Source organism: Mercenaria mercenaria, chromosome 7 (genome assembly GCF_021730395.1).
Source record: "Mercenaria mercenaria strain notata chromosome 7, MADL_Memer_1, whole genome shotgun sequence".
Classification (NCBI taxonomy): domain Eukaryota; kingdom Metazoa; phylum Mollusca; class Bivalvia; order Venerida; family Veneridae; genus Mercenaria; species Mercenaria mercenaria.
In genome coordinates this window covers 35,622,526-35,645,135 of record NC_069367.1, presented here as the reverse complement: position 1 = coordinate 35,645,135, position 22,610 = coordinate 35,622,526, and the positions used below count along the sequence as shown (strand labels likewise).

The window sequence follows — 22,610 nt, the reverse complement described above, 5'->3', positions numbered from 1 at the left end:
AACGAAGTGTAGTTCATGTCTTAAAATAGTTACCATTTTTACTAACACTGTTGATACTAGCATGTCGTGTTAGAATCGAAATAACAAGTTCCCAAGTGTGATTTATCATAGAATAATCAGAGTTTTTCGTTCTTATTCGAAACAATATATCACTCAGACCTACGGCATTCGTGATATATTCTTACGCATAAGAACTCAAAAAACGGGTTATTCTACGATAAACCACGCTTGGGAACTTATTATTTCTTAATTTTCCGAATAAATGACACTACGCCGACACTTCCGATTCATCAAACGCGCAGAACTACCTAAAGCTTCGGTCCTCCGCTCTAATTCTGAAAGTTTTGCTGCTCACACAAATTGATCTTACCCGTACATACAGCGCTGGTGCAGACAAAAATGTTGACAAAATCCACACCGTTACCAAGAGCTTTCTTGTTTTCCCGATCGTACATCTCCGCCTGCTCTGCATTGGCATTACAATGACGAAATACCTGAAATAGTAAATAGGTTAATTGTAATTGCTGGACTATATTATACGAAATCAGGGACCTGTTTCGCTTTGTAGGATAGTGTTTTATGGTAGACATTCTTACGCATATCATCATATAAAGGTGTTTTACGAAAGTTCTTAAATTCATAAAGTTGCGAATTTAAGCAAATATTTGCGAAGTTAAAATATCTGTCACACGGACTTTGTATATGTAACGGAACATCAATAAAATGCAGAATATGTTTGTTTAATTTTCACATTATTGCCAAACTTTTTTAATTGAAAATATACGTTATCAGACTACAAGTATTAACCTCCTAGCAAGAACCTATCAGAAACCCCTTACATATCCCGTATACTTATGCTAAAACTTTAGTTAATATCAGAATTTCAAATCAGTCTGGCAATCTACATTATACCGTTTTTGTTTTCGAAACTTAGTTAATAAGTACTGCAATCATACATGTACATTAATCAATTGTTAAAAATGGCAAAAGTATTATTCTAGAAATTCTGTATTAAGTCACTTAATATGAACAAAAGGAAGAAATATATCTCCAATAAAATGTCAATATATTGATTTATGATTACGCTTTACTTAAAAAAAAATATATATATATATGTACATGTGCGGAAGCACGCCAAATTTTATGCTAAAGAAAATGATTTTCTGAAACGGAAAAAAACCCTCCCGTAGGGTACATTATCTAAAGGAAACCATAACATCAAGACCCAGTCTACTGATCTTATTCTTCGATTTCGAATATTGGTGTATGTGTTGAATCGTAGTTGCTAGTTTCATTGAGGTTGATAAAACTTCTTCATTTCAATTTTTCTCTTAGACGAATAACTATCCTTTTTCAATATACATTACGCTGCGGTGGCCTAATGAATAAGGTTCGAATCCTGTTGGAGACAGGTCGTATTACTGATAGAGACCGGTTGTTGAGCCGCCAGCCAGGTACAAAGGAATCATGAAATAAGTAAACAACGAAATACTGACAGAATAAACAATAAACTAAGTATGTTCAACGTGTACATATATCAAAACAAACATTTGATAGATTCCTGTACGTCACAAGTATTACGTCATAGCGTCAAACTTCTTAGTGGCGCAGTGGAAAGGAAAAACACACAAAACTGGCAATCATTTCGTGAATATTTCCAAAGATGTAGGTTACAAAACTTGACAATCAAATGATATATCTCAGACAGTAATTTGCTCTTGATAAAAATCAGAGGTTGGACTAAAGATGCAAAGGAATCGTATCACGAGAGTACAGCCAACGATAAATCACTGTTTGGAATAAAATGTTAAAGAAATTTCGAGGTGTATAAAAACAATATCCTACAACGATATCATCCAGGTTTATATTTCTATCAAATTGAATATTGCTTTTGCGTGATTTACGTAATACAAAATTTTCTATAAGGCTTAGTATGTATGTTTATTTTATACCTATGTAAATTCCTATGTAAATTCTGTTAAATAGATCTATCGGCTTTTATTATAAACTTATTTAAATTCTGCCAAAAATACAGTTTGCATTTCACAAGGAAATACGAACAGGTTGAAAAAGTCCCGTATTGTACCTTCCAAAAATCCCATGTTTAACCAGCGTACTGCCAGACTACTTTCATTGAATATGCATGAGCTGACACAGTTATAAATATAAAAAACGCACACAAAAACATCATTCATTTCATTTAAACATCAACAAATATCTAAGATTTCGTTCTATTACAAATAAACAAAGAAAAAGGTGGACGTATATAATAAAAGGGTTATTACAACAGTAGCAAAATCTGGGATTTTATATTCGGCTATCGTGGATTTTACAAGGACGGATCACACTCGGCACAAGCGCGCCTCGTGAGATCCGATCTGGCAAAATCCACTCGAGCCGATACAGCATCCCAGATGTTTTAATAACCCTATTGTATTTAACATTTAAATATAAACAGGCAGAAAGAAATCCGTATTGTACCTTTTAAATTCCGTATTATATGCTGCCGGAATGCATAACCTGACACAGTTCTATAAATAGCGCACATAAAAACTTCACTTAGTTCCATTTTAATATCGATGAACATTGAATATTTCGTTAAATAACAAAACAACAAACAAAAATATAGAGGTATATAATAAACGGTTCATTATTACAGTAGCTAGATCTGGGATTTTCTATTCGGCTCTCGTGGATTTTGCAAGGTCGATCACACTCGGCGCTTGCGCGACTCGTGGGATCCGATCTTGGAAAAATCCACTCGAGCCGAATACAGCATCCCAGGTCGAGCTACTATTTTTATAATATTAACCCTATTGTATTGTACCTAATAATCACCAAGAGTCGATCGAATTTCACTTTCTGAAAAAAAAAAAGGAATCCGATCGTATGATGTGCCCTCTTCTAACATGCACATTACGCCTATACTTTTTAAGAGGTTCATGTGTGCCTCCTTGTCGCATACACTCTCAACCGTATCGTCATGTTGGAACTACTGTTATAACATGTAGATATAGCTGATTGTAAAAGGTCATAATGGCTTTTTTATTTGTCTAAAAATAAAATTTATCGCATTTTATCTTATTGTGGCGCACGGTATTCAGGCTTCATCCTTGTTGTACTTTCCCCTTCAACCCCCTCCCCATCCATCTTTCTACCCTTACCCCTTCTTCCCCCCTCTATCTATATTTTGCATAAAACTGAAATGTACTTGTTGGAATTTTTAAACAACCCGTCTGTAATATGTCCGTTACAGCTTCTTTTTTTGTGGGCCTACTTTGCAAATGCGTGGCTCTGAGGCTGTGTTTTCGGCGCTGTGTGCTTCCGAGAAATCTACCCTTACCTATTATTTTTTTTTAAAAATTAACACAGTGAAGCTGTTTCCATTACGTTTTATTTTCTTCTTAAAAGAGACGCCAGTTTATTTAATAGATCCTCCTTTTATCTCGCCTGACTTTGAAAATAAATCTACGAGGTACAATTTGTAATCTTCACTTGATAGAGCAAGATGTTTGTTTTTATTTTTCTCTTAAATTATACAATATCGAGAATGATTAGCTTTTACTCTGAAACAGGAACTTCGATTACATTTGTCATCGGTAGTCATTAAGGGCTGTCACGAAAGGACATCGAACTTCCAGTCTCTCTCATTTATTCTACATCTGCTGTGAATTATGTCCGCTGTTTTATGATTACTTATTTCATCTTGAACACGGGAAATTATTTTACACGTTGGCAGAAACAGACTTTCTGTGAAAAAAAAAGTTCGCTCGAAATAATTTTACAAACTTTCGCAGTGAGTTTGTACGACAGTTTTGTGAAAAAAATACGTACGACCTTCTTAAATATTCCGTACGTTTTGGGTACCAAAAATCTTGCGAACTTCGTACGAAAATGTTTTGTGAAACATGCCCCAGTATTAAAACAGCAACGTTCAGTCTGAATATTTGTGACATTTCTAAAGTGTTACCAAGGGTAACCCTGGGGGGTTCGTTTTGAAGAGGCTGCGCTTTTGGTGCGTGGCATTCCCTGTTTGATATTTTTCTTTGTTTTTTTTTTTTTTTTTTGGTAATAATGTACCTTCCGATGGTCATTCTATAATTCAAGTACATCCTGGTAGACATACAGTAATGTTAAAATTGTCATAAAAGGAAAACGAATTGAATCGTGAATTTTGTTTACATTTAAACAGAACTGCAGACTAATGTAGTCGATTTTTGGTTTTGTTTTCCTAATTTGGAATTTAGATTAACTATTGTAGATATTTTTAGCGTGGCTATTGAAAACTGACTTTACTTCATTGCAGTTCAGAGCACACGTCTGCATCCAGATACGTAATTGAATCTGATTATAAGTGAAATATTTTTTTCTATTCTGTTTTTTATTCCTTTCCCCAGATATTCCCTCTGAGTCAAAGAACCACTAGACTGCCATGGCCATTTTTACTTCTATCTTTACTTGTCTTGCCACACACTTAAAACATATTTGCGTTACGTTTATGATTCCCAGATTCAAAATTCCCAAAAGGGAGCACTACTATCAATATACATTCGATGAATTACATCACAGCTTTCAATTACAAAATACCTAACGTACTACAGTTATATTTTTTTTGCCCTTAAGGCCAAATTCATGTTTTGCTACACCGTGTTTATCAGCACAGACATAGTTTCAGGGCATTATTGTTTTTGTAAACAAGAATTATAGTGATTACATTATGTTTTGATGAGATGTTGTTCAACGATTGACAAGATACGATTGTGTTATCTGTAACATCAAACTATCTATATTCTGGTGTTCTGCATAATTATGTAGTACTGTAGTAAATGTTAATTTCTATGTTCAAAGTTTACAAAGCAGGTATATCATTTACATGTATTTCATCTAATTTAATTTCAATATCCTTTCTGTTACTTCTAATGTAACATTGCATTTATGTTAAGTCAAACTGCTTCTATAAATGTATATAAAAAGGTTATTATCCGCCTATTTTGAAACAAATCGCGTGTTTGGCGTTTTACCAAGAGTAGACTTACGTCCTCTGTGTGTTTTGTTTTCTGACGTACCCGGTACAAAACTCCGGGACTGACCCGTTTTGATACCTGCCCTTTACCTGTTCTGGCGGGCCCGTATTTGTGTTTCTCTTGTTGCTCTCTGTAATGACATTGTGTACACCTCCATATAGATCGCTAGTCTAGTCTTGCTTGTTTTATAAATTAACACATTTTTTTTTGTAGTAGGCACACAATTCTGTTACCATTTCTTGTTTTAGGGATCCACCTAATAAGTATCTAGAATAGTTTTACTTCAGAATCTTGCGGGAGTAATGTACTACTTATTGAATTAATCTCACTAGTGGTGTTTGTGCAGCTATAACAGCTTCAAATCACTCCCCATCAGTGTTCTAACTTTTCCTTAATCGTTTTTCCTCTGCGTGTTTTGTTTTCTTTGTCTATGTAATTTTGTGTATATATTAACACATCATTTAAATATATAATTATATTTACGCTTTCGCGGTTTCAGGAAGCTGTGGTTCTGCTGAGTATTGAACTCTGTATATAAGATATTAAATGTGTTTTATGTAGGAACGCTATTAAATTAAAATGACAAATAAACGGAATAGTTATTTTGGTAATTTATTCTGTAAGCGCTAAATTATACATTAAGCATATTTCAAAAGGTTGTTATTGCATAACTTTGTGAGATATACATTTGACCGCGAGTGTATATTAGAAGTGATTTAGTTTTACCCCATTTAAAGATGCACCACAGAATAACTGTATTCGTTTGTACTTCCATGATGGTAATTATACATGCTTTGCAAGAAGAAAATGAGAAATAGCAGATATCTAGTTACAAATTGACAGTGAAATATATAAGGCCAAGACAGTGTGTTTAATGTCTAAAAATATTATTGAATTAATGTAATAGTATGCACAGTACTTGATGTATTAAGGTGAGTTTAGACCACACGTTGTTTCTACAGTCACAGTGTAAGATAGTTTTACTAGTATTCTATGTTTAAAGAACTATGCTGAGAAAAGAATGATTGGATAAGTTTGCAGAAGAAGTGGTGAAACACATTATTCTTGGAGGGCCTAAATTGTCCGCCTGTCATCTTGTCGAATAGCTGTATTATACCAGTTTTATCAGTCTGAGAATGATGTGCACCAAGTTCTAGTGGGAGGAAAAATAGGTCACTAGGTCGTGGTGGGTCTTTAAAAGACGTCGATTTTGTGTCAGTACTGTACTATACGCATATTTTAAAAGGTTACTCTCGTTTTACTAAGATAGATTTAAACTTGAACTTAAGTCTTTATGTAAACTATTATTTAGTTTTACACTTTGTAAAGTACATCGATCTTATGTCTTTATTATACTAAATGTTTATTTAAAAAAAAAAACAAGCTAAAGTCATTTTACTTTGTAATATATGCATCCGGCCTTGTAATATATACATTTGACCTAGAGTGTATATGTGAGGTGATTTACTTTATAACCCATATAAAATACATTGCGTTTTGTTTATACATGTCCATTCAATGTCAAGTATTTTCTATAAATGTAATGTTCGAGGGTAGAGGACAGCTAACGATAGCTCTTTATTATAACGGTTTGGTAAGTTTTAAGCCTTAAAATGACTCGACATGCTGCCTACATTTGCAGTAATATGACCCGGCATATCAGCTCGACATTTAAACGTCGTAATTTCCCCTTTTTTCAAAGATGAAATTTAACAGAACATATAAGGCTAAGTAATTGCCCTCCTATTTTTATTCATACGAAGAAGAGAAGAACACGCTTGCTGTATTGATGCAGAATCCAGGTACACTTACATTTAAGTGAAAATATGACATAGCATTTCCTTGATTTCAAGTGATATGTTGGCATCAGTCCTAAGAAAAGTAATCAATCTGATGTAAATCATTCTTTTGATAGCACTTACTGAAATATTATGTAATATCTGTTATCTTCAAGGCATAGTAAACAGGAAGCCTCAGAAAAAGAGGAATTTTAATGGGTCTATTGATTTTTTATGGAATATGAATTTTCTGAAATGGATTTGGAAATGTTTAGTCTCAACTTACCCTTTAAGTCTTTATAAAGAAAATTCGTGTAGCGTGTCAAGCAAGCAGTTGATCATTACTTAAGTTGTATTGACTGTAATAACTAACATTGACTGAGAAAGCTATGCTGCGTTTTACCAGCACGGAATATGTTCTGAAGAATAAGTTTCCCAAAATATAGCACTAAATGATGAAGATAATCAATGTAGAGTTATTGTCTTACAAACAATAAAGCGGTAAATCTTATTCTGTGATGTTTTTTTGTTCAACTATTCTATTTTTTTAAAAAATATCGAATTATTTACAATTAGTCTGCTAGTACATGTTATTTTAGAATTTCAATCAATTTTAGGTTTCTTGAAAATTGTTATTAAAAAGAAATTTAATCTGAATTCTCAACAAAAAATATTTCACAAGTTGTGCTATAGCAGAATAAAAAAAATGATTTTGTGTTTTGATAACATTTATAACTTTTAGCAACTTCAATGAATCTTGGAAATTCTCATTTACTCGTCGATATTCCAGTATACGTCGCCACTGAAATTGTCTCCTCATGCCTTTACATTTTATGCTTGTGAATATTCAATGACATTTTGATGATACTGTAATGTGTTAGGGTAATATGTGTTTTAATTAAGTTTATATAAGAAGCTTAGAAATGAAACAAATATGGAAACATATGTTGGACTTGGTTTGTTTATCAAAGTTAAAGAATGTAAGAAACTGTACGAACGGGGCATGTTTATGTCATTTACATTATGCTCAAATATATAAAAAGATTTTTCAAAGCATATAATGCATCCGAACAACAAATTAGCAGCCTCATTTCCATGCATATTTGTTTATATTACTCTTAATAGAAGAAAAAAGTGTTATAAGAAAGACATTCTTTTGATATAATTATTTTCAGTAATCATTTTGTCAAATATGACCTGCAACAAAATATAAGGATTTTTATTATTATTATTATTTTTATTTATTTTTTTTTTTTTTTTTTTGTTGAAATCGACAAAAAGTAACGCGGGTTGGAGGAGGGTAATGTTGAGATCGTACTAATCAATATAAATCAGGTAACAACGTATTTGCAAGGTTAGGGAAAATTGGGTTTTCACAATTCAATGGAGTATTAACGATTTTTTAATAACTTGAAGTTTGAATAATAAACGCTTTAATTTGAATATCAATTAGGAGTACTCACTAATTCTATAAGTCATAACTGTTGTTTTTTTTCAATATGAAAAATATCTTTAAAAATAATGTTAGATGTGACCATCTTTGTATATTACATAATTAAGCGAAAATCACTCTGATATTAAAGTTCACTAATTCAGATCCTTTGTTTCACTTCATATCATTATAGAACATCGCTGTTTGAAAAGACGAATGTTTGCGCTTGTCCTCACGTTAAACCTCTACATGTACATTCGCTTTGGATCCACTATAGTTGTCATTGTTGGAGTATAAACATGAAAATTGTCTTATTTTATGCAATTGAAAATGCATTCAAGCTGTGAATAAGTATGCTTATGGCACCAGTTTTAAAAGAAATACTTGGGGAAAAAAAGTTATATAAAACTACTGTACACATTTTGAACGAATTACTGACCTTATGTCGTTGAGTTTTCCTGCCAGTATCAGGTGGCAGGTCTTAAGATAATTGGAACAATGTGTATAATTTCGATCTAAATTAAGTATGAAAAGAAAATTTCAGGTACAATGATTTATATAACGAACATATTTAGTTTTACATGGCCATGAAATATCGAAAACAATCATAGTAACTCAAATGAACCAGAAACTGATTTGAAACATAACAAGTTTGATACAAACAAGACATTTCTCTTTCCGTATGTACAGTCTGCAGCAACAACATTTATTCACACTTCATCCACACGTGACATTGCATTGGCAATAAATGTTGAACAATGACAGTCACGCAAAACACCGTAGGAAACCTATTATGGAAGCCGGAAAAACTTTCAGATTCTGTCACCCTCCTAATGCCTTGTCCAACAAATGAACTCCTGGTGATGACTTAATTCAGATATAATGCATTTATTTGTTCCAATAAATGTCTCTTCTGTGTAAACATTGGTTTCTATTCGAGTGAATACATAAGATATATGGCAGTTTTTTGCCAGTCGTATAATTCTTGGCGTTAGTTACAGATATGGTATGGCAGCAATTCCAAAATATTTATATTCACCCATTGTGTACTACTTATAGATGTGCATGCAGTACATATATTATTTTTATGTCTAATAATTTATGACATCTATAATGATAAAAATCTATATAACTTTATCATAATAGGATTTGTACGTGTAGATAAGATAAACATTGTTACTAAATTAAAAACAGTTTGTACAGTAAACGACTATCATCGAAACTTAAACAATGTTGAGTTTTCATATCTTCGCTTACATATTTAGCCAAAGCAAGGCTTCGTAAGGGATGTTGCACTTTCGTCTCAAATTACCAGACTTTTGGTTGTATCTAGTAATAGACTGTGCTTTTTCACATAGGGTCATATTTACAAATCCGATTAGTTTCGAGCTCAAGGCCCGTAAGCGAACATGCTTTCTTTTCATTTTCGTGTTCTGTTATTCTATTGATCTTCACCTATCCTAGCTGTATTTTAAGTTTGCACTTAAATGTCATACAATTACTGTTGGTTGCTAAAACATCAGCCAGCTGTTTTAGTGGTAGTCAAATTTATACCGTGTTTATGCATGTATATAGTATAGTGTGCACTATTTTAAACGTAATGCATAATACTGTTAATACAATAAAAGCTGAAATATATGTTTACATATTAAAAAAGTATATGAATTAAATGTGACATTTGGAAACTAATATACCTTCAAAGCAATCTGTTGTATGTACGCGAGGTATTTCATTCCTATATTGCCAGAGGTGTGAAGCTTAGAGCATTATAATTTCACAGGGAATTCGAACACGTTCAATATTTGATTTGCTTGTAAATCCTATTTCTAAATCCGATTAAATGATTCAGACTTTTACAGACGCTTAAGTTCCATCTTAATTAGCAAATATTATACAAAAGTCGATGAACAGTATTATAATGTAAAGGAATAAGATAGTTTTATCTCAAGGGGGGTATTCGATCTACTCCTTACCACCAAAACAAAATGGCGGCAAAAACTGAAAATGTGAGTTTTTCTTACTTTTATCTTTTTTAAGGATTTCTAGACCATGACACATGGCTATCAACCTGCTCCACTGTTTATTCTATCTATCGGTACCTTTAACATTGGAAACAGTGCTGTAGTTTGTCTGGAATGCTGGTCATGGGATTTGGATCGATGGAAAATCCTCCGGTTAACACGGGATAAGGAATAGTGCGATTAGCAAAAATGGTCTTTTTTCCTTATAATTCAAATAATTGTGAGCTATTTTACTGATTAGAAGTAAAGAATCAATATATATTTCCATCATGGTTAGTCTGGAGCCGATTAAAAATCGTAATTTTAAATTACACCGTTTTTTGTCTGATAGTAAGGAACAGTGTACGAAAATAAAAGGATAAGGTGCAGTTCACTTCTTCAAGCAACGTTTTACTTCGCTCTTTTTCAGAGACAATCAAGTAAAATTCTATTACAATAATATTTTGGTGATCATTTATAATTATCTCTTGCTAAATGTAGTAAGATTTAAAAGGTATCCGCCTGTCTATCAGAAACGTGATGTACTGAAAACCAAAAGTTCAGCAAGTATTTAATATACATGTAGTATCCCTCGCCAACATTTAAGTATTTATAACTTTCTATCTGGTATAGCGCCCAAAGTCATTAATAACAAGCAATTGCCTTACAAAAATGTTGAAGTATTATTTTTTTTTTTGTCTTAAAAACCATTAAAAGTTAAACCTACTTAAAATACAATGTGTTTTACTAAAGATAGTGAAAACGCAGCAACACCACTTAACTTGTTTAGGTGTTATGCATTCTTTGTAATTTTGCGTTAAAATACATACGTTATGCGAAATTTAGGCGCACTAATTCACGATTTTATGGATACAAAGACCGGAAATTATTCGTGGTTGAAGCTATAACTATGTATACAACTTTTCATAATTATGGTTAACTCTTACATTATAAGTTAACGTTGGCTTAGAGTTATTAAGGAATATTACCTCGCGAGTTCGCTAGTAGATTATTGAACGAACATTCAACTGTAACAAAACATATTTAAAAACATTGACAAAAGGCAAATCGCAAACATAATAAGCTCATAAAATCATAGATATACTCTTACGATGCCATTAACATATATATATGGAACAGCAATTTGAATATTTTATGTGTCCTGCTTGTATCTTAAGCTGCATTACAAAAGTAACGTAAGTATCATTGCACATAGGTATGAGAAAAAAATACATTCAAGTAAGGCTTAATATGTGGCAAATATGATTGTTATTTACCAACAATATGTATCTTATACCACGAATTTAAGAACATTTAATTATCAAGCTTTTCTTGGAAACATTTATGTCAATCAACAATAACACATATTAAACTTGTCAAAACTGAACAGAAATATGCTGATGGTAACGTATGTATCCCAAATTAACGAATAAATTCATTTTCGGGCATCAAAATTCGTGTTCAAGATTGCCATCAAATTGAAGTCGACCATTGTAAATCAAAAGCACAAATACTTATTTATTCAAATTAATTATTTCTTACGATTGTCAAATTAATTATTCGTATTTTCAAAGGCGGCTTTGATAATCTCGTTCTCTTGTATATTTGTAAGTAGCAGCTCTTATAACAAGTGCTTTTGACACTGAATCCATGAATCACACCACTTTAAGCTGTATATAATGAAATGCACAAAGAAAAAGTACTTATTCTAATATTAAAAATTAAATATAACCACAAGTCACCGTGTCAGAACTTTTCTAAATAATGAAGAAAAGATAATTTTATTTGAGTACAACCACATTCATGAACCAAGCACCAACAAAAACAAACAATTCTACATATAAAAGTTAACAGTTCAATTAAGTCTGTCTTTACTGTAAAGACTTTCAAATATATTAACAGTCTTGTAAAAAATATTTCAAGATATATCACGGTTGGAACAAAACTTTATGCCCTTTTACTTGCAGATTTTTACCTTAACAGTAATTAAAGCTAGCTCTTTTACCTTTTAGCTACCAGTTCTACGGCAGCTATTCGTTTTAAGGTATCGATTTTAATAGAAACGAAAATAATGTAATATAAGGTCGCATACGTTCTTAGTAAAAACTACAAACACTATCTTTTCGGTTAAGCCTGCGCCCGAACAACCAAAGCCTATTCAACAAACTAAGAAACAGACTCTCGATACTCCGAAAGAAACACGGTACATTTTCACAGGGAATGTATAATGTCATATTATACATTTCTTGTGAAAAAGTACTGTTTTTTTTTTCGAAGTCTCGAAGTCCGTTTCTCGTTTTGTTTTTCTTATTTTCTCTCCTCCCTTTTCTGTTTGCCAAAGGATTTAATTAGCAGGGAGGTAATAGTTTCACTGTCTGATTCTCTCTTTTTAAAGTAGCGCACTGTCTTTAGCCTTCTCACATTCTCGATACACCTTTCAGATTTTAGCCCTTGATGTTACAATAATGTTAACCTGATGTGTACCACGGGTATGTTGTTTCCATTCATTTTGTATTAAAAAAAATGTTAAACATGTATCTTTATGATAAAAACACTATGACATACGACCAATTCTGTAAACAAAACCTTTTTAACAAGAAATTAATATTAAAGCATATATTATCAGATTTTAAAAATAGAATTTGCATGACGTGTTTTAAACAAAAATAGTGATAAAAACAAAACTTTTTAGCAAATTAAAACGCCTGAGCGTATTATCTTGGAACCTTGACTTCAAAAAATAAATAAGCCTCATGTTGTATAAAAAGGACTGTCAGTCATATATCAGGCATGAAAGGATACATACGTTACTATACGTAACGTATGTATCAATAATTTTTACTGTGTTTATGGCGTACTCAATATGTACAACAACATAAATTTAATTGAAACAAAAAAAATATTTGTCATATAATCACAAATAGGTTTTACTTTAAGCTTCCTATTTAAACCGAACATTTCCAGCTGAGCCCATTGAACATTTTCAGAAAAAGAAAACACGTCTTCAAGGACAAATGTGCGACTTAACCTGTGTGAAATCTGCATCTTACGACGTAGACGATACAAACTGATGACACTGTCAATTAATACTGAGTGACACTTTCTTGTTTATGTTATTTTAAATAAGACTGGTAACGTTTGTATCGATCACGTATCATTTTGCCATTTCTTATGCCTTTTAAATTAAGAAGGACCTCTGCTTCATAATAGACAAATGATAGATGTATTGAAAATGCATACACTGTTTTGGCATGAAAAAACTACTCTTAGTTCAACATGAACTGCTGTGATTTTCAGTGTCTTAGAATAAACGTAACGTTTGTATCATAGAAAGTGGAATCTTTACATAAGGAAAGTTTAAGTGAAAAATATATCACTACTAAGTATATCTTGTATCAAATGTTATAACATGTAGTTGAAACAAAACTAGAAATAACCTTTAAAGACATAAAAACGCTATTCTTTATATGTCAAGGTCATATATTCATAGTAGGATAGATCCATAACCAAAGTATTCCTTCATCGGCGTCATATCTGTTTTATTGTTTAGGAATCGTAATAACACAAACATACGTATTATGATGCAGTTATTAGTAATTAGGGAACATGTATTCTTTGCATTTACTAAAAAGTCCGTCATTAACTATAAATTTAAAGCGGTCAAGCGTTGTGAATTTTTTGTATAAAACTTGCGCATGACACCAGTAACGTATGTATCATTTTAAATTGTCTTTTGTACATTTTTTGGATTATGGATATGATAAATCCAATTGACATTAGGTAACAAGTATAAACACATATTCATTGGAATTATAGTATGTTTAATTTGCTTCCGGAGCCTATTTTTAAACAACCACGATAAGGAACACTCGATTGTTCGTCATTTACGACTTTTAACGATAGGAGGGTTTACACTATGGTTCATCTACAATATTAGTGTAGTTTAACAGGGTCACGATTCAGACCTCTTAAATTATAACATGGTAGAGAAATGTCAATTGGTTATCTCAGAAACGATGAGAGAAAACTGTAAAATCCGTTTGAAAAAATTGCACTGCACCTTATCCTCTAATTTTCGCACACTGTTCCTTACCATCGGACAAAAATTGTTTTTTTTTTTTTTTGAAAATACGAACTGTGATCTGCTCAAAACCAACAGTATTAGATAAGTATATGGAAATATTCCTTCAAAGCAGAAAAATAGCTTACAACCTGCGGTATATTAGGTAAAAAGACCATTTTTGCAAGTCGCACTATTCCTTATCCCGTGTTTACCGGAGAATTTTCCATCGATTCGAATTTCATGACCAGCATTCCAGACAAATTAAAGTGCTGTTTCCAAAGTGAAAGGTACCGGTAGATGGAGAAAACAGTGGAGCAGGTTGATAGACGTGTGTTATTGTCTAGATATCATTGAAAAAGCAAAAAAGTAAGAAAAACTCACATTTTCAGTTTTGGCCGCCATTTTTTTTCCATGGTAAGGAGTAGATCGAATAACCCCCTTGTATCTAATTCTTAAGATTTTTTAAATTATTTTGACAATTCAAAGATATTGATGATGCCTGAAGTGAGCTGACATTATTTATAGGAATGCATGTCCTTGTATGTCAAACGATACCGTGACACTAAATACTCGAAAGCTTAATTATGATAACCGCAAGATAAGTTGCTACAATGCAGAATGAAAACAAATTCCCAAGTTCTTCCTGAAATCATTTTGCTTATGAATACGTCACAGGATCTTCCGAAATTATTTCTTCATGTGACCGACAACCCTGGGCGTGATTAAGAAAAAAAAACACAAGTAAATTCACGAAGGCCAATTATCATTATATACCTCTGTTGCAGGCGCACAGCGTGAAAAAGTAATGAATACTATTGCTCCGAAATTGACCTCTGGCTTGGAGATTGAATATTTGGTTTAGCTTGACACTTGTTCTATGAAATAAATGGGCGGAAAATGACGAATAAATGAGAGACGCTTATCTTCAATTCAAGACCCGAACAACTAAATTACTTGTCGAAAACTTGTCGTAAATTATTTGTTTCACAAGGAATACATTTTTTCTTACTAAACGGTTTCTGTCGGAGAAAACGTACAGTTGTATGAAGACATAACAGTGCGGAAAGGTTACTTTTTTAGCCCTGTAATATAATTTGTATAAGCCCGCCCACTTAGCCCAGTAGGGAGAGAGTTGTTCTACGAATCGCCGGGTCGCGAGTTCGATCCCCGGGCGGGGCGTGTGTTCTCCGTGACGATTTGATAAAAGACATTGTGTCTTAAATCATTCGTCGTCCACCTCTGATAATTCATGTGGGGAAGTTTTTGGCAGTTACTTGCGGAGAACAGGTTTGTACTGGTACAGAATCCAGGAACACTGGATAGGTTAACTGCCCGCCGTTACATGACTGAAATACTGTTAAAACGGCGTTAAATCCAAAACAAACAAACAAATCGTACGTGACCAAATTTTAAAGGTAATTTACTTAGTTACTGCATGAGTCTTTATCACGTGCACTTAAAGATAACGCAAGGTTTCTATACGCAGATATACAGTAGCATAGCAACACACGAAAATGATAGATAATGTTTCTAAAGTGACCATGGCTTTGTGTAACATTTTAGCATTAAGTAGTAAACTCTAGATTTCAACCTGTGAGTGACAGTGCCAGTCTCTAACACACTTCCTTGTATTGGGACTTGTCTTTTTCTGTCAACGCTATACTATATTGTAGAGACTCACCCTAAACTATTTTACCCAATGGAAATACTCCGATTTTAGAGTGACATTCTGGAGTGAACACCGTTTGTCAATCGCGATTCTGTCAATGGTTTTTAATGCAATGGAATAGTAATATTTTATGTTACCTGCTCATTAACATATTTCATCTTGTGAAATCCCGTTGGGGTAATTCTTCCAAAATACTATTTGTTCGTTTATAATTTTCAGTTCAGAAAATGTCATAATTTCCCCAGGGCATTTCTTTATTTGGTATTTACATAAATCACTGACCATGGATTAATTAAAGCCTTTTTTCAAATGTGTCCGTAGTAATTAATTATGCATATGCTTGCATGACTAGAGGTTAAAGGCCATTGTTTTTAGATGAAAAAGTGCCTGTTCACCATGGCAGAGTTGTCTCAGTGTTTTATGTTTACACAAATTTTAACCAGAATAATTTTGTTCGGCTCAAACAATTCTTTGCAGAAAATGATGCAGTCGTCTACACATACATCTAGATAAGTAGTACCTACATCAAGTCTGTATCTTTCGTTCCATTAGCAACATAATGACACGTTAACACCCCCTCCCCCCACCAACCCGACAGAATTTCTTCGCATCTTAACTCAAAGAAAACGGGACTATTTTTAAATTACATGTAATTGAAAAAATAAGAGAAAATGTAAAAATATGTTCTTTATCTAAATCATAAAAAAAAAAACAACAACAACAACAGAAAACACAACCGATTCTAAAATGAAACAACACTTACGTCAAACTCCGTTAACAGACATTGTTTATAATAGTATGCATTTATTTTGGCAAGGGACACATACATTTATTTTAGAGTTTTGAAAAAGGCATTATAATGTAAAAAAACAACATAATTATATAATTTAAAGTAAAAAGTTTTGTTTCTATGATACAGTACAGATGGTACTTGTCATGTAATAGTCATAATTATATTTCTGAATAATTGTACTGTTTATGTGTATTGTTTCTTTTAAGGAGGTAGGTTACCTTGTTACAAGGGTAAATTCAAGTTAGTTTAACCGCGGCATTTGTTTGTATTTCGTGTAATATGAAGTTTTACCTGCTACAATCTCAATTTCGTTGTCTCTGTCCCTTCAAATTCAATTTTTATCTAAGTTTGAAGAACATGACCCTCTAAAGGTATTTCATATTAAAAGAAGAAGGAAAATACGGATATTTAACACTTTTCCGTGTATTTTAGTTTCACTGATATCCGTAGAAGTCTGCATAATTGATAATTTTACTAGTATGCACGTTAGCTTTCTAATATAAGCTTTAAATGCATATGTCGCGGGGCTCGTGTTTCCATGGTAACGCATTTTCTCTCATTTTTAAACAACTATGTACAAAAATAGGGGTTTTCGACGGCTTAAGTGGCATTCTGTTAATGACTAACATGGAATATTTGGGAAATATTATAAGCAAAATACCATGCACTTTACATGGTACCCTATTTTTCTTAAAGTTTACAGTAACCAAGGCAACAGAGATGTTTAAAATAGCTTATATCTTGCTTTTTGTCGTAATGTCTTATAAAAAAATATTGAATAAGATTATCTTTCTAGTTAATGTAGCTTTAAAACATATTATTTCTAACGTAAGTTATATTTTCTTGTTATCTGCATTGATTCAAACAAATTTCACAGCTTAGAATACATACGGCAGTACCCCTCGCCTGGCATTTTTCATGGAAAAATCGTTCAGCATGCTGATATTATTCTAATGGATATTGTTGAAATGAAAATAAAAAGCCGAAGTTGTGTTTCTTAAATAGACCAGTGTCAACGCTTTTGAATTTTACATTTAGATACATAGGTCACGGGCTTCGTTTCCATGGTAACTTCAATTAGATTTAATGAACCACATTTTTCTACTGAAATTTGAACCGTTTTAGATCTTATTTTTAGTATATAAGTAACAAATTATCAACGGAACCTGAAAAATAGGTATTACAAATCAAACTGCTAGATTTTTTATTTGAAAATGGCCGTTATAAGTAACCTTTCATCCAACTATATTCCAAATAACATTGGTTACCATCATCCATTTTCTTACAATCCGCATAACGTTTCAATATAACTACATAAAAGAAGCAAAATATTGATGATTATTCAGAGCAAAAGATTCATAACAAATATTTTAGCAAATATTTGTTATTTGAAAATAGTTAAAATAAAGAAAATGCACAGAATTACGTGCTTTCAAGATAAAAGCTATTAATTTTGCGCGGTAACTGACACGTAACGTCATGACGTCAATGACGTCATTTTAAGGCAACATTGTTTTGAAGCGTTTCTGCGGCAATTGATTCATTATTTCTGCATTATTAAACCATAAAGTATCAGATCGGAGGCAGGTTCATGATTTGTTTCCAGGAGAATTAATATACAAACACATTTAATTTGTCGTAAACGTCGTCGTAAATCGTCATGTTAGCTTCCGGTTGGACATGCGCACATACAAATATGAAGGTAACCTACCTCCTTAAACGATTCTTAAATGTAATGACGCTAGTTTAAAACCGTCAGTGACACATACGTGACGTCAAAATGATCATTATCTTTTTTTTAATGGGAAGTCAAGTCCGAAGTATATCTACTCATAAAAACATCTTGAATTATTTCAGGTGTTTTATATTATCTTTAAGTGTATCTACGATATCCTATTAGTTAATATTGACAAATATTGTCAAACAGTAATGTCAATTTGTAGCATATAGAATCGTTCTACGGTATAGAGAGACCATCGTATGGCTCATCCAAGAATGTAAATCTAGGAAAAATGGTAACATTTTAAAGTATTCTCTACAGTATATAAGCCCTTTAAAATGATAATATTAATTGAGTACGTCCGTTCTGATAATACAAATCATAATTTGCAGCATAATTATTGATAAACAAGCTAGCTTCAAATAGAATGCTGAGGGTTTTGCTTTACATCCGTCCTATTTTTTTTTGTTGTATGAAATCGTTTGCAGCTAATGTATACCTGTGTGCATGCATATTTTCCGTCTGTAACAATGAGTGTCTGTGATAACAAACATCAGAACACTGCAGGTTATTTGCATATCTTATAGCCGTACACGTTCAAAAGTACCTGTAAATACATTAGTTTCAAGATAAAATGAAAGATGTAGATTATATCTTTGAGCGATAATTTGTGTTTGTATTTTTTACTGCTGCAGTTTTTCCCTGCCAATAAATATGTATTATGATCGTTAATAACCGAGCTGACCTATTTTTACATTCTGAAAAAATAATGTATCCCTTTCGGATGTGGCATCGGATTTCAATCTGTAAATTGCATTTAGCACGCTTCTTTTAGACGTATTCTATCTGCCATATCATGTCTGCCAGCTCATCGATACCATTTCATTTCATACGTAAATATCAGCTATTTTTGGAAATTGGATGGCTCTTATAACAAATTGATTTATTTGATTGTTTTGATATAACTGAATAAGATGTAAAACGGATTCCCATTTCCCTTTTTTACAGATCTTAAGATATACATGACAGAAATGCCATTAAGCTTTGGAAAGGAAAGGCTTGGTGTGTTTTAAATACCTGTATTAGCAGTCAGTCAAAATTCCTGTGATGACAATTAAAAACAATCTAGAAAGTTCTTGTTTGTTTTATCTCCGTCCATGACATAAGTGACATTGTAGATAGATATATGTTTACACTTTCCTACAATACTTTGAAAATACATATTTTTCATGTATCATTAACACACAGCAAAACAATGGAAAAATAAACTACAACATATTTATGAAGATGATTGATAAATTCATCCGCTATTCTAAACGAATCTCAGCTGCATAGCCTTTCGTAAAAATCTTTCTGTACATATATCTCACCTGGACACTGGGGGCTCCGCGGCCGAGTGATAAAGACCGCTGAATTTAATTCGCTTGCCCCTAACTAACGAGGGTTCGAAACCTCGCTTGGGTGTATAATTCGTCGCCATTTGACGTAAATTGTGTCAGTGTGCCTCGAAACCCTACAACACAATCTTTGAAATTCATTCAAGTTTATGCCAATGTGCCATTTTTACTACTGTAATGTTGTTTCGGTGTCACTCAAGTCCAAACAAAATACAAACCAATGTCATATCTGTTGTTGAAAGGATAAAAATGTTTTCAGCAGTTTCTGAATAACAACGGCTGATTATTTCGTAAATAATTAAAAAGGTCGTTGGAATTGCATCACTTAAATGGTAAACAAGAGCGTCTGTTTGATAGTGTATTTGCTTTTTTCTGGATCAAACTTTGCACGGACAGTTATGAGGAATCCGTCAAACAGGCTCGATGTGGGTCGGTGTTCCGATTTCAAATGTTAAATCAAGCCATTCATCCTGATACAACAGGGTTATTATAATAGTATCTTGATCTAGAATGCCTAAAATAATTATTTACTATCAAAGTCTACACCGGGAGAAATGATACCCATAACTCTGATTTGAATTTTGACAAGAGTTTTGTCCCTTCTTAACTTAGAATTTTTTGGTTAATTGGTTAATGTGTTATAAAGATTTTACTGGCAAATCTCTAATTCAGAGTCAAGCACTGAGAAATGTCTTACGGACAGCTCTTGTTAATATACATGCACCTTCTTTTTGTTTTGTTATCGAACGAAACGTTCAATGTTTATCGATATTAAAATAGAACCGAGTGAAGTATTTATGTGTGTTATTTATAGAACTGTGTCAGGTCATGCGTAATGAATGAAAGTAGTCCGGCAACATACAATACAAATATGGATTCTTTGCCTGTTCGTATTTACTTATGGAATGCAAACCGTATTTTTGACAGATTATATATGTATACAATAAAAGTGGATATTCAAAAGACAGAATGTATTATTTCCAAACTTGTTTTAAAAGTGTCTCCTATATGTATATTGTGAAACTGGCAAAATTTTCGAGGTTTCACATCCAACGGATAATTTTGCGAAATCATGTATTTGCAAGCAGATGACTGTAAAATTTCCAGTGATTTCGGTAAATTTACGGCAATGAAAATTATTGCATTTTGCAAAATTAAACTAAACTAACGGTAATATTTCCCAATTTATAATGACTTTCAACATTTCTAGGGTTTCATTTCACAGCATTCAATTCAATGAGGTAGTCCGTTCCCTGAAATGTATTAATACACAGAGGTAGCATTTTGTACCAATCTGATAAACATCTCCTACATTTTTGTATTAACGCTACGCATAGAATCTGGAGCCTTTTGAGAGTCTTGTTCAGACGACCTTTCCGCTAGCCAATCAGAACCTTGCTGTCAACATTTTGAAAGTGGAAGTAGAAGTTAAAAAAATCTTAATTTAGCCTGGAATTCCAATTTTCGATATGTGTTTATCACGGGTTTATATTTCTTACGACGACCATATCCGTGAATCGATACTTACGTTGCGTGTAGACTTTTGTAAATAACCTTCCAAGTATATAAAATGTTCTTGATTTATATGAAGATAGACAAAAATACTTTGTGTAGATAAAATCGGGATTGCACTTTCTATCCTTTTGGATGACCTAGTTATCTATTCCATTTCGCGTAATTCTTCTAAAGCCATTTCGTTTAATCTCGTACCATTTCTGTTAACGAAATGTCTACAAACTATCTGACAACAAGATTCTTAAGATTTCTCTATAAATGTCAAAAGACAATTTGTCAATTGCTATTCAAAACATGTATAGTATTTGTAAATCTAATTCATCTTCGATAGAATGTTTTCCACACTCGAAATACCATATACGCAGAAAAATAGATATGAAATGTGATAAAGGAGGTTAAGTACGTGAATCGACATCTCTCAAAAAGATCGAGTCCATTAGTTTTATAATAATAAATCAATTTCTTAAGGAGAAACGTTGTATACCAAACCCTTCGTTTCTCTTGGCAATTTTTCTTGGCACTAGCTAGAGATAGTACCTAAGTTTTTCAAATCATAGGTTTGAAGTTAAAAAGCTTTGAAATGAAGAGAAATGTCCATATATTTCTCAAAAACAGAAATATAGACAATATTTTAACCAGAAGTGCGGAGTTATGAGCATTTAATATTTTCATGATAACGAAAATTTTGTGATCAAGGAAATGTAACTCTTCTTGAACATGGAGAGCATAAACATCAAAGGGACATAATATAGTCAATATTTTCTAATTGGGTGCATTTGATTTAACATTCAACTTTGATCTGGATTGCTAAATACTGATCCATGATACTGTGTGCTAAAAATTTAGAACATCTGGAACAGTCTATTAACAGCAAAACTATGCTTTAGCAGAATCTAAATAGAGTTAAGCTCTAACTGGGACTCGAACCCAGGACCTCTCACCCCTAAGGCAGACACTCTACCACTTCCCTATAACAGCAGTAGCTAATAGCTATGCAGTTTAATTGCTGGATTACATTGCGTGAACTGGAACAATAATCGGTGAACTCCGGATTATCGGCGTATTCGCTTTGTTACCTAACGGCAATTTTTGTGAAAAGAAAAAATATAATCTAATGCTGCCAACGTCATAATTGGTCAAATCTGCCCAAATTTCTCTGACGTGTTGTTCAGAGTATGAACTTACTAACTGGCAGTGCCAGTGAAATATTACTTACACT

At 32.7% G+C, this 22,610-nt stretch overlaps 1 protein-coding gene across 1 annotated transcript in view; it reads right to left on the bottom strand.

Annotated features, from left to right (window-relative positions):
* The window catches only part of LOC123555940 (G-protein coupled receptor 54-like), a 74,406-nt gene that overhangs the window by 9,588 nt on the left and 42,208 nt on the right, over positions 1-22,610 (bottom strand). The window contains exon 2 of the mRNA XM_045346527.2: positions 371-494. Coding sequence (XP_045202462.2) covers positions 371-494 — 124 coding nt within the window. The remainder of the gene's footprint in view (positions 1-370; positions 495-22,610) is intronic.